The 13,554-nt window shown below is 42.9% G+C and overlaps 1 protein-coding gene across 1 annotated transcript; it reads left to right on the forward strand.

Annotated features, from left to right (window-relative positions):
• Positions 1–2,484: 2,484 nt before the first annotated feature.
• On the forward strand, positions 2,485–12,923 carry LOC123410231 (villin-3-like). Its single transcript, XM_045103140.1, has 24 exons — positions 2,485–2,743; positions 4,494–4,613; positions 4,917–5,016; positions 5,389–5,457; positions 5,555–5,797; positions 5,911–6,088; positions 6,167–6,299; positions 6,434–6,596; positions 6,903–7,050; positions 7,163–7,263; positions 7,405–7,560; positions 8,058–8,126; positions 8,214–8,282; positions 8,393–8,530; positions 8,651–8,779; positions 10,519–10,666; positions 10,798–10,808; positions 10,893–11,033; positions 11,127–11,255; positions 11,348–11,413; positions 11,550–11,874; positions 12,036–12,262; positions 12,348–12,528; positions 12,676–12,923. The coding sequence occupies exons 2-23, from the start codon at positions 4,558–4,560 to the stop codon at positions 12,459–12,461; spliced, it is 2,913 nt and encodes a 970-aa protein (XP_044959075.1). The 5' UTR covers positions 2,485–2,743; positions 4,494–4,557; the 3' UTR covers positions 12,462–12,528; positions 12,676–12,923.
• The last annotated feature ends 631 nt before the right edge of the window (positions 12,924–13,554 follow it).

Raw genomic sequence — 13,554 nt, forward strand, 5'->3', positions numbered from 1 at the left:
TTTAGGTTCTTAATTAGACAGGCTCTAATCTCGGTCTAATTGGTCTAAGTGAATTAGACTCCTAATTAAATGAAAAGAGCCGCTAGGCTTTCTCGCTCTCTTGTTTTCTTGAAGTTTTTTCTTCCTGGGCATCGAAGCTCTGTCGGACTACTACCTCAAAACGTGTGGATACATCGGAGGTGCCATCTACTTTGACTCTTGACTCGGTGAACTCTTTTTGCAGCTGGGAGGTGTCATCTAGCCAAACAAATCGACGGGATCATTGTGCTGCATCGACTTGTCACTCCTTCTGCTACTCTGCACCATCAATGAGTTTGATCGTCAACGTCATCTTCATAGACATTCTGGGTGTTATTTTGTGTAGCATAGTTTTTTGTTGCTTAGCATGTTCCCCTATAGGGTGAGCGACGAGAGGGGAGGAGACGGGGGTGGCGGTGCGAGGAAGATAGAGGAGGTGGGGTGGGGAGGCTGAACGATGGAAGTTGAGGAGACGGGGTGGTGGCGCGAGGAATATAGAGGTTGAACGACGGTATTACCACGCGGCAGCTGCCCTTTATACCTCCCGGTACGAAATATTGGTTCTGCTCCCATCAAAACTATCAAATAGCTCACCTTGTCATCCGGAAAATTTCTGATGGCTCACGTTTATCCGTGAAATATCCAACAGTCCAGATTGGTCAGGGTTGAGATCGGAGGATTCAGATTGCTAGGGACGACTCATCGAACCACAAGAGTCGAGTGAATGTGATAGCCCATGTAAAACTATGGGATCCCGGTCTTAGTCACCTTTCATCTCCCACACATTTTTTTTTGTTTCGTTCCATAGCTCCACATCATATGATTAGTCAACAACTAAGCAGTACTACACAGCTGGTCGCTTTATCCTAGCTCCTAATTTGGATTATACTTATAGATGGTCCATGTACGGCACGTTTTTGGTAACTCAGGGTGGTACCCTTGCAATGTCCGGGCTGTCCACTAAATAGTTCCCTAAATTTAACCTTTAATTGTACTGGGGTAACTGAAACGCGCCAGCAATGAAATTACACATATCATCGATTATTTGGAATATCTGTATGGAGTATTTCATGGACAGCCTTTCCATAACTGGAGAAACCACCGATGTAGATTTGCTTCCCTTGGCTGGCCAACTTTGGTGGCGAGTAAATACTTTCCATAAATTGAATATTTTCATAATTGGCTACCCTACACCATGCCGGATGTGCTACATCTTTTCGCGCCCTTCGTATACCTAGGCGCAACGGATACTCATTTCTAAGGCGGCGTGTTCATGTGCCAAATTATGACATGCCCCTGGTGGTGTAATACATGGAATGCTATCGATGTAAGTTGGGCAACTTTTCGCGCCATTTCGTCACAAAAGTGTGAAGTATTAGCGCGGTGTTTTGTAATTGAGTGATACAATTATGTTATTTTACAAGATAACGTACGACAAGCCCAAGCGTTCTTCATATATCAGTGAACTTTCCATGAGATTGATGCTGACGGTCATGAAAAAATTAATTTCTTTTCGCAGCAAAACTAACTAGCCGCATAACGAATAGCTGAGTACTGCGGTTAAATAACAAACCATCACAATTTTACACCGACACTAAGCATAACATGGATGGTACGTAAAAATGCTCGATCCTTCTTTACAAGAGTAGAACAACACCAACAATGTGTTTCAGAATTTTTGTTTGGACAAGAGTGGCATAAATTTCACGTTTCTTCATAGCAAGCAGGTGGAACTCAGCAGCTAAATATAATAGCATTTTTGAATATTCGGTGAATTGGAACCTTCAAATTTCTGACCAAATTCATCATTCTCATGCAATGAGAGGCTCTGTATTACGAAATCCCTGCTATCATGGAGGAGCTTTCTTTGGCCATGAAATGGAGTAGCTTACCAGCGAACCTTCAAACCGATTATTGCTTGGAGGTTGTTTCAATGGTGAAGAGCGCTTAGCTAGATCAACGAATCGAAATATGCTTTTCCAATTAGAGAGATTAATTTCTCCTTCGCCAAGGAAACCTAGTTCTTGTATCGTCACTCATGGCTCCTTCGTACGTACAACAATTTGTGCAGGTAATTTCATGGCAACCTCTGGCAGATCGCAGCGTCGAGCGAACGACCGTGTGGCGTGAATTTGCCCTTGAGGACGTCCAAGACGTTACTAGACATGATTGTAGTCCCTAGATTTAGAGTGATATATACAAGAATTATTTTGCCAACGAAAAAAAAAGGGGGGAAATTTTGGACCAAATTAATACACCGCCCCGCCCTCCCCCGTTTTCAAACCTTGAACCACCTGCCTAGTTTTGGCCGTTTCAACCCTAGCCCCCCTTTCCTGCCGGCGCTGGCGCTTCCCAGACTGTCGGATCTGTCATCTAGGGCCAGGAGGACAGGGTAACGGCGCAGCGGCACCCTCGTCCTCTTGTCCCGATGGGGGATGTATATATGTAGCGCCGACCCCCCGGCAGAATTCCGCCACCCGCAGCCAGCCTCCACCCTGCACCTCGCGTCCCGGCTCGTCCTCTTCGTCGTTCTCGTCCGGCCGCTCCCGGCCCCATCCCTCCTCCTCCACCTCCGTCGGCTCGCCTCCCGTACGTCTACCCGAGCAGCCGGCGCACGGCACGGACGGATCAGCCGCCAAGGCAAACCCGCGTCCAGCCGGCAGACGGCGCGCGCCAGCAACCGGCAGACGGCCGGCCGCGACCGCTATTCGACCCTGACCCCAAGGTATACGGACCGAACCCTCCCCGTGTTCTGCTGTCTCCTCGCTAGCTAACCATCCATCTCTTACTTGGACGGGAACGGGGCCGGCCGTGGGCGAGAGAGAGAGAGAGAGAGAGAGAGAGAGAGATTCGTCCGCCCAGCCGCGTCCGCGACTTGACGCCCGTTGCCGGGGATCCGATCTGGGCCGCCGGCCGCCGCTTCGACCGGCCGTCTGTCGAACTTTTACTTGGGGTTTCGGTTTCCGCTTCGCTTCTCTTCCCGTGCCCCGGCCGCCGTGATCTGCGCGGCGGAGCCGGCGTTTCTCTTGCTCGTAGGAGTCTGCCTTGTTTTGTTTCCCTCTTCAGTGAGTTGGATCGGATCTGTGTACAGTGCAGTACGCAGCAGCGGCAACTTTGTCTCTCTCAATCTCAAGTGGCTGGACGAGGTCCATTTTTGTCTCTTGTCTCTCTTTTTTTTTTGTCTGCATATGAGCTCGCTGACTGGCTCGGTCCTGTCCTGACTCGTACTTTATCGTATTTGGGCCGGATAAAAAACAAAAAGTCCTACTTTATCGTATTTGGGCCGGATCTGTGGCCATCCGAGGCAAAATCATATATATATATAAAAAAAAAAAATCGATCTCCTTCTTCTCCTCGCCGCCAACTCGCCGTCGCCCATTGCGCCGCCGCTGACATTCCCCTCCTCGCCGCGCATGGCTGGCTCCCGAGCAGCTAGCCTCGGCGCCTGCCCATGCGCACGCCCGAATCACGGCGGCCCCCGTGGCACGCTCCGGCAGCCCAGATCCGGGCGGCACTCACGGGAAATGGACGGGAACTTCTGCGCTATCCACTGCTCCTCGCGGCCTCCCACTGACACCGCCGCTGCTCGGCCTCAACCCTCGCGCTGCTCCGTGCCCTTGCTGCTCCACAGGTTGACAGCCGAAAAACAATCACAATGGATCACCATGTAACAATCAACCGGCCGGGCATACACCACCATTTTTCTAAACTCTTCTGTTTACTGACCAGCTAAATGCTGGTGTAGGAAGTTTGTTCCGGCTTCGTGATCAAGTTCGGTCTCTGTCGTGGAGCTTCAGGATTCCTCATGAGGATATCCAGAACCTAGCACTTCAATTTGTTTAGGCGCGCGCGGATGTCTTGACAGCTAGCCACTGGAGTCTCAAACACGTCCATATACGCAGTCCAGGAGTGCATGCCTGCATATTCGTTTCCACAGGCGGGTGTGTCGGATTCCTGCATAATCGTTTCCACAGGCGGGTGCGTCGGATTCGGACTGGAAGCAGCGTTTATTACATACCAGAGATGTGTCCACATCCTGTCTTTATTGTCTCAAGTTTGGTAAATTAGCTAGTGATTGCAAAATCTTAACACGAGTTAATTTAGCCGGTCATCACAAATCATAATTAAGTTTGTGTTGCACTAAATTCGATATGAGCAACTCCTGCTGCTTACTCGGAGATGCTTCACATTGGATCTGTTTAGTAATTGCCAAACCTTTGACTGTATCGAAATAAGCCTTGTGTACTGCTGTGCTGCCCCTGTTATGGGCAACCTCTCAAGGTTTTCATATCGTCCTGCTAGCAGTGGGCTGTTTGAGTAGGAAGCATTTCATGCTTTTGGGTTTTTGCTAGCTAAATATGTATGTGAAAAGTAATTTAATTTGTACTGTTTGTGAATATTCTTGTTCAAGATTATTTTTTTAAAGCTTTCACCGTTGCATATGGAACTTCTGCTTATGAATTTTCTGCCTGCAGCGCACGCCTTCTCTTCTCTTTCGAAGGAAAGGCCATTCGAGTCTAGTCAAAATCTAGGGGTACTATGGTGATCTCAATGAGGGAGGTGGATCCTGTCTTCAAAGGAGCAGGACAAAAGGAGTATCCTTCAATTGCTAATCTCGTTGCCTACTTACATAATAATTTTCACTTGTTTTCCCTAGCTATGTTGGTATATATCCTAGAAATGTCATATGCTATTATTTCTCGTTACCATCATGCACTGCTGTTTTAAATTAATGATGTGTATTCAATTGGAGTTTTGTAGTACGATGAAAGTCTTGAGAAAATATCACATTTAGTCAATACACTAGCGAGCATGATGCTGCAATTGGTATAATATTACATTGCTTTGCATAATATTTGTTGACTTATCCGTGGATAGTCATCCTTAACAACCCTTAGTGGACTGGAGATATGGCGAATCGAAAAGTTGCAGGCTGTTCCTGTTCCCAGGGAATCACATGGTAAATTCTCAACAGGAGATTCTTACGTAATATTAAAGGTACTCTACCCTTCCTAAATTGTGTAGATGTGCCTAAGTTCTGTGATTGATTCTGTAAGGGAAATTTGTCTAGAGCTCTATATGTTGGTCAACAGTGCAACTAATTTCATTCCTAAAATTGTATTTGATGCAACCTCACTAAATAATGATTTATCATGCCTCCTTTCCTACCATAATGAAGCCATCTTCTACTGGATGGAGTTATTATTTTCTAACATATTTGATTGTTTCATATCTTGTTTATGTGATGTAATAATGATGATGATGATATCGTCAGCATACTGGAGATATGCCACCTCTATTATGTTTGTAATACTAGTGAGAATGCAGTTGCTTGAATTGAGATTAATAATTACTTCATAATTGGAACAGACGTCCGCCCTCAAAAATGGTTCTTTTCGTCAAGAGATTCATTATTGGCTTGGGAAAGATACCAGTCAGGTTTGTTATATCATTTCAAAATCTCATCCTAGCTAGTTGCAGATACCCTTGTTTATGAAATAGCGAACTTACTTGTTTTAGTTCAATTAATAAATAGGATGAAGCTGGTATAGCTGCGATCAAGGCTGTGGAACTGGATGCTGCTCTTGGTGGACTTGCTGTACAATACCGTGAACTGCAAGGAAACGAGACTGAAAAATTTCTTTCATACTTTAAACCTTGCATCATACCAGAGGAAGGTCAAGCTGCATCTGGTTTTAGTCAGGCTGTAGTCAATGAGCAGGAGCATGTCGTACGATTATTTGTCAGCAAAGGAAAACACACGGTCCATGTCAAAGAGGTGAATATTTTTTCTGCGCCCCCTGTAAAAAAAAATTCTACATGGATTTTGTCACTGCAATTTTTTGTGGTAGCTACCAAACAAACATGCCTCGTTGCTCTTCCCCGTAACAGGTTCCTTTTGCACGGTCATCACTGAACCATGACAACATACTTATTCTGGATACTAAGTCAAAGATATTCCAATTTAATGGATCAAATTCGAGTATTCAAGAGAGGGCTAAAGCCCTTGAGGTCGTGCAATACCTCAAAGACGCCAACCATGAAGGAAAGTGTGATGTGGCTGTGGTTGGTAAGTTCATGTTTGAGCAAAAGGTTTAAATTGAACAAAGTCCTTCTTTTCCAGAATTATAATGTACTCTTTCGACAGATGATGGAAAGTTGATGGCAGACGCTGATGCTGGTGAGTTTTGGGGTCTCTTTGGTGGATTTGCTCCTCTGCCAAAAACGACATGTTCTGAGCTCAATGAAGAAGATACTTCTTTCCCTTCATTACTTCTCTGGTAATATATTACAGGAAACATATCATAGGGCATTGCTATTATTTCAAGAGTAAATGCACTCTCTTCTATATCTATGGTTAAGTTGCGCATCTGTTTTTCCCTTCTCATAATATTGTTTTCCTTCATATTTTCAGTGTAAATGAGGGCCAAACATTTCCCATGGATTGTGAAAATCTAACAAGAGCGCTGCTAGATTCAACAAAGTGCTACCTTCTGGACTGTGGATCTGAACTTTATGTCTGGATGGGTAGAGAAACAGTACTTGAAGCTAGGAAACGAGCAGGATTAGCCGCTGAGGTAACATCTTATAGTTTCTGCTCTCTGGGCTGAATAATTTTCATGGTTGGTAATAATTTAGCAGTTTAGATTAATGGTGTGCCATATATGATTGAGAGATTCTGGTTCATAGAAAAAAAAATTCCTATGTCAGGTGGATCACAGAGATAATAAGTTAGACATAGCATTACTATGGTGATGAACCATATAATTGCTTATGGAAATATGGCCACCTAAAGCGTTGGTTAGGCCTAGATTAGTAATTTTATTTTTGCAGTGGCCAGTATTCACTTTTCCATGATGGTGCTTGTACTCTCACTTCTGTAGGAATTACTGCGTGAAGGAAATCGACCAAGATCTCACATTATTCGTCTCATGGAAGGATTCGAGACGGTTGTATTCCGGTCAAAGTTCAATAAATGGCCCAAGAAAGTTGAGACGGTTGTGTCAGATGAAAGCAGAGGAAAAATTGCAGGTTAGCATCGACATCATGGATTACTTTTTGTTGTTAGTCATGGATTATATATATTTTATTTACTTTCCCTATCACTGTTAAAACTTATTGATACCTAAATTTCCTTTTGTAGCCCTTCTGAAGCGCCAAGGATTTAATGTAAGGGGTGTGCCAAAAGCTGCTCCTTTGAAGGAAGAGTCTCAAGCACACATTGACTGCACAGGACACTTACAGGTCAGTTCAATTTCCTTTCTTGCTAAACATTTGCAACAACACCAATCACATACTTCGCCGTTATAGCTGTTTCATTCTTGCTTGTTGAACTGTGGTAAGAAACACTTGCTGAACTGTTGTGAGAAAACATTTGTCTTACAGGTTTGGCGTGTAGATGACCGTGAAAAGACTTCCCTTTCATTCTATGAACAATGCAAGTTCTACAGTGGTGATTGCTATATCTTCCAATATAGCTACCGTAGTGATGATGGGGAGAATTATCTTATCGGTACTTGGTTTGGCCAGAAGAGTATTGAGGTAATTATTTAACATGTTCTATCTTTTGAGTTGTAAGTTTTTGAAACAAGATTACTGGTTAATGGTTAATAGTTATTGGGAGTTAGTAAACTGCAATTTCTCTTGCCTCCCAGATTTGTTTCTCTCTGAGATTCATGACAGCAATCACTGCCTTATTTTACAATTTGGTTATATTTTTCTTCATGATGTACTAACATGTACTATAGACTACTCCCTCCGTCCGGAAATATTTGTCCTAAAAGTAGATGTATCTAAACTTATTTTAGTTATAGATACATCTATTTTATACATTTTTAGGACAAGTATTTCTGGACGGAGGGAGTATATCTAAAGATGCCTTTGTGTTGTGGTAAGTGTGAATATATCGAGCATTCCTTTTCTCTTATGGAGAACAACTTTGTATTAATTAGAATATGAGTGGGCCGCATCTCTAGACATACTTCAAAGCTCCCAAGCTGGAGAATAATTACCTAATCATGTATTTTTTGTGAGGACAGGAGGACAGGAGTGCAGCCTCTTGCCATGCTCATACGATGGTCGATTCACTAAAATTCCAGGCAGTTCTGGTAAAATAAATCAACTTTGTCTGCGGCTGAAAGATTCGTAAAATCTTGCTTGATTATTTCAACCTAAAAAAACTTTGATTATCACAGGTCCGCCTTTATGAAGGAAAGGAGACCATGGAGTTCTTTACTATATTTCAGAACTTGGTTATATTTAAGGTCAGTCTTTTACTAACACATTCTGCTAAGCTTCACTGCCAAATGTATCATTCATTTTACTCTGACAATATATGCACCCTTACATTGTGAAAAAAAATTCAATAATGCAGGGTGGTGCTAGCACTGGATACAAAAAATATGTATCAGAAAATGGCACTGAGGATGATACATATTCGGACAACGGGGTTGCACTTTTCCGGGTTCAAGGTTCAGGACCGGAAAACATGCAAGCGATTCAAGTTGACACGGTACATTCGGTTTCTATCTATCTTCACTCGACATGGCATTGTGCTCATGATGTTATGGCCACTTTATCTAGCTCTTGTTTGTGCTACATGTTGTAAGTTTGATATTGTACTTTTTACCAGGCAGCAGCATCGCTGAACTCTTCCTATTGTTACATACTACACGATAGAGACACGCTCTTTACTTGGGTTGGGAACCTAAGCTCCTCAATGGACCACGGGCTTGCTGAGAGGCAGCTAGATGTGCTCAAGGTATGACTACGATCATGTCGTGCAAATGTGTTTGATCATCCAAATGAGCTGCTATGCTTCCACATCACCCTGATTGACTTAATATGATATATAATTTATCTATATGTGTTTCTATTTCCCAATCTTATCTAGTTTTCATTTTAAAAATAATATTATGCACAATTAGTCACTACAAGAATCTTTACCATGTTGTGGAGATGATTTGTATTTCCTTGTTTCTTTGGTGAAAATTGACAATTCTGATCTTGCCACGACACTTCAGCCAAAAATAATCCCTTCCCAAAACTTTAGCCAGATCTAACCCTTTTGGTCAGTGCTAGCCACACTGGCTTTGAGGCAGCACAACCCTAGCACTACTTAGCACTGTGGTCAATGGTGATGATGAGGTGCCCATCCTCGCTGGTGGCAACATGTGAAAATCAATTGAAAAGTATCGTTCTAATTTTTCATTTTTTTTTCAAAAATACAGTATAATATGTTTCACAAACATCATAAAATTCAAAATCAAATTTAATTTCACTCGTGAGCTTTGAAACACAATCAGCATCGATTTCAGTAATTTCCCATTCTCACATGTGTCACTTCTTTGGTTGTTGAACTATTTTTTTCGTAGCTCCCAAGTGAAATTGAATTTGAAACTGAAAGCTTACATGCTTGTGGAATGCACCTCTCCAACACACTGTAGGGATTGTCCAAAAAATTATGGGTTCAAGATTGTGGGAGAATCTAGGGAGGTTCGATTCTCAAGATTATGGAAGAATTGGCCAAAAGAACTGGGCAATGTATTTGTTCTAAAGTTTTGAAACATTTGAATGATGCTTTTCACTTGGTTTTCACCGGTTTCTAGCCAAACTTAGTTTTCACCCAATACTTTGTCGGCACAGCCGGCACCCTCGGTACAAAGAATATGAGCAACACCTCTCTCTCCCTCCTGAAACCACCATCTCGAATTTGCACTGGACTGACCTATTTTTTTCATCGATTTCCTCATGTTCAAACCTAAACCATGCAATGTTTCAAAATATGTGCATAGTTGACACTGGCATTGCTATTGGTTATTGGTTTGTAGTGAAATGTTTCTTGAGCACTAGTTTACATGTACACTAATGCTCAACGGACATTCAATTTCAATTTTTTGGTGGGGAAACCACTTGGTCCAGTTGGGAGAGAGAAAGGCAGTGCCCCTATTGTGGCCGCTGAAGGGTGCATGAGTGGCCATGTGGGGCGTTTACATGCCGCAGAGGGCCAGCACCAGGTAATGATGTGTAGGTCAGTGCCGTGCTTGGTGGCACTGAATTTATCCACGTAGCCAGGTCAACAAGGTTGTTGGCCACACCGGTGCGTAGTGCTACCGTAATGGTAGGGTTGCTGGCACTGACCGGAAGGGCCAGATTTAGCTAAACTTTCTGGGAGGGATTATTTTTTTGGCTGAAGTTTTGTGACAAGGTTATAATTAGAGCACATCTTCTATACCATAATTTCTCTTAGCAGTAACACATCCACTTGCTGTACACGACAATTCTGCAACATGTCATAAAGTTCACATAGTTATTGCAGTCAGTATTCAGTATTCACCGCTTGACATATCTGCTTCAAGTTTATAGTTATATCGGGCAAGCTTATGTATCACATCAATAAATGCTTTTGCGATACTTTATGTATGTACTTTACCTTCATTTATGATTGCGCTCATCTATCTATATCATAACACCGACCCTTTCCATTTTACTCATCCACAGCCAAATCTCCAGTCAAGATTGCTCAAGGAAGGATCAGAATCTCATCAATTCTGGAAGTTACTTGGAAGCAAGTGTGAGTACCCAAGAGAGAAGATTGTGAGAGATCAAGAAAGTGACTCTCATTTGTTCTCTTGTACCTTTTCAAAAGGTAAAATGAGTTCATAAGATTTCTTGTATCCATTCATTTCTCTTAGACGTTTATCGTTCACTACAGACTGTACTTACCCGTTTTCTCCTTTTGAATTAATATATTCTGTGGCATACATTGGGGTAACGAAGGCGTGCTTAAGGTGAGAAATTCTAAAGTCTATATGTATTATTATGAAGAGAAGACGACATGATGAGAAATTAATGCTGGTCTACTGATGTTGCAGGCTAGAGAGATATTCAATTTTACGCAAGATGATATGATGACAGAGGACATATATATTTTGGACTGTCATTCATGTGTCTTTATATGGGTTGGACAACATGTGGACACGAATATCCGAGCACACGCTTTGAGCATTGGAGAGGTTTGTGATAATATCATGCTTCCTCAGTGTATATAGAAAGCGGATTTCTTGTTTTAGTTTATGCTGGATTCACGAAGCTTCCTTTTCTGCCAGAATTTTCTTGAACTTGATATTCTAATGGAAAACTTGTCAAAAGAAACACCACTTTATGTTATTACTGAAGGAAGCGAGCCCCAATTTTTCACAAGGTTCTTCTTCACTTGGGACTCTGCAAAATCAGCTGTAAGCATTTTGTCCTTGTGAGTTCATATTTTTTTTCTATCTTGTAAACATCAGAAGCTAACCTCATGTGTTTTGTTTTCTAAATGATTCAGATGCATGGTAACTCATTTGAAAGGAGGCTGTCTATAGTGAAGAATGGAGTAAAACAAATAAGAGATGTACGACTTCTGTAGCTTTTGATTTCCTTTTGCACACTCTGTATCGTGTATGAACGTTTAGATGAGAAAATAGCATTAGCAGGTGGCATATGCATTCCTTCTTATAAAGCTTAAATTTTGGTTATGTAATTGGCAGAAACCTAAAAGAAGACCGACAACATCATCACACACTGGAAGATGCATTGTACCTGATAAATCTCAGAGGAAAACTACGTCTTCCAGTCCTGACCGTGCAAGAGTTAGAGGAAGATCACCATCATTCACTGCATTGGCTGCCAACTTTGAGAACCCAAATGCCCGAAATCTGTCAACTCCACCTGTCGCTACAAAGCCGTCTCCAAGGACGACTCCAAGGACATCCCCTGAACCTGTGAAGCCACCCCAAAGGGCTGATTCAATCGCTGCAATCTCTGCTTTGTTTGAGCAGCCGAGACCAAATCTGATACCGAAGTCAAGGAAAGGTATGTGCTAGCATTCTTGGCAAGGAATATATTTTACTACTCCCTCCGTCCCAAAATAAGTGTCTCAACTTTGTACTAGGCTTGAGACAGTTATTTTGGGACGGAGGGACTACCTTGCAAACATAGTTCTCTTACCTGCTATGTACTTTCGATGTCCAAAGCTCGTCCTGCTGTAAAGAAGCACCAACCTGAAGCAAGCAAACCAGAGGCAAATGCCAAGGAGAACACCCCTGCTGCGGAGGATGGGAAGACTGTAGCTCCAGCGAAACTGGAAGATGCGAAGGAGGGTCAGCCGGAAGACGTGGAAGGGCTTCCCGAGTACCCGTATGATCGCCTGAGGACATCTTCCACCGATCCTGTCACAGATATTGATCAAGGCAGGCGTGAGGTATCCTACTGATCTCATGACGCTAATATCATCTAAGCCTCCTCCATACCTGACTGTCTAACACGGCTACACCGGCAAATTGCAGGTGTACCTGTCTTCGGCGGAGTTCAGGGAGAAATTCGGGATGACAATGGAGGCTTTTGCCAAGCTTCCAAAGTGGAAGCAGACTAGGCTCAAGATCACACTCCAGCTGTTCTAAAATCTTCCGTTGTCAGACAAGCTGTCAGGTCTTCTTAGTGAATGGACGATAGCGAGATATTTTAAAGGTAAAATCTCATTCGCCACAGGCACATCCGGATCTGTTGCACTCGCTGATATGTTTGGAGTTACTGCAAGTTTTATATCTTCTTTCAATGAATTCCTTCCCCTCTCGAAACCTGACATTTGAGGTGTTTTTTTACGTGAACTAGCAGGTGTTCTGCTGATGCATGAGGACAGGAAGAAATAGTTACAGGTTTCTTTCATTATTTCGAGCTGGAGGGTGTCCTCCTGAAAACAATAGCGTTACATATATACATATATGAGATGTGTAAGTTATAATTAGGCAACGGAACGAACCGGGCTGAAAAGCCCTTCTGTTGGAAAACTTTGGCGAGGGGAATCGATGTAACAGGAGTTTGTAAAACGCTGGCTGTTGTCTTGTATACTTCAAACTTTGGTACCTGAAGTTGTCATTCCCTGCGTGCGAATTTTTCGAGTTTCAATTACGACGCCTTTTTTTTCCGACTGATTTTCAATGTTAATTTGGTGTCTCGAGTAAAGATTATTTCAGTTTCTTTAGAAGAGTGTTTGGTCGAAGTATTGCAGAAATGTCCCACGTACAAGCATAGTAGAAAATAAATACAGGATACGTTATTGTTGAAAGTAATGAACCACTAGAAGAAAATACTTCAGGTATGGATGAATGAGTGTATGACACATCAAGGGGCTCATGCCAAAATCGCTGCCCCGCAGCTGGATTGGAATGGACGCGCAGCACGCAGGCTGAGCATATATAGTGGGCATGGCCCCTCTCAGCAGCAGCTGCTACCTTATACCTTGTCTTGTCGGGCATCACTAGACCTGGATTCTCTTAAAATTCAAATAAGGGGACTGCTAGGCATCCGTCGGTGAATTTATAGTAATCATCCGCCACCCGATTAGCCATCCGATATACGCGCGTGCTCCATTCGATCATCAACTCGGTCGCCTCCGCCCACCACATAAAATCTTGAAACAACGTTGCAGTTGCATAAACAAGCACGCTGCTACGCGTCCGGCTAACGGATTAAAAAGTGGCTGACGGATCTTTT

Source organism: Hordeum vulgare, chromosome 7H, assembly GCF_904849725.1.
Source record: "Hordeum vulgare subsp. vulgare chromosome 7H, MorexV3_pseudomolecules_assembly, whole genome shotgun sequence".
Classification (NCBI taxonomy): Eukaryota; Viridiplantae; Streptophyta; class Magnoliopsida; order Poales; family Poaceae; genus Hordeum; species Hordeum vulgare.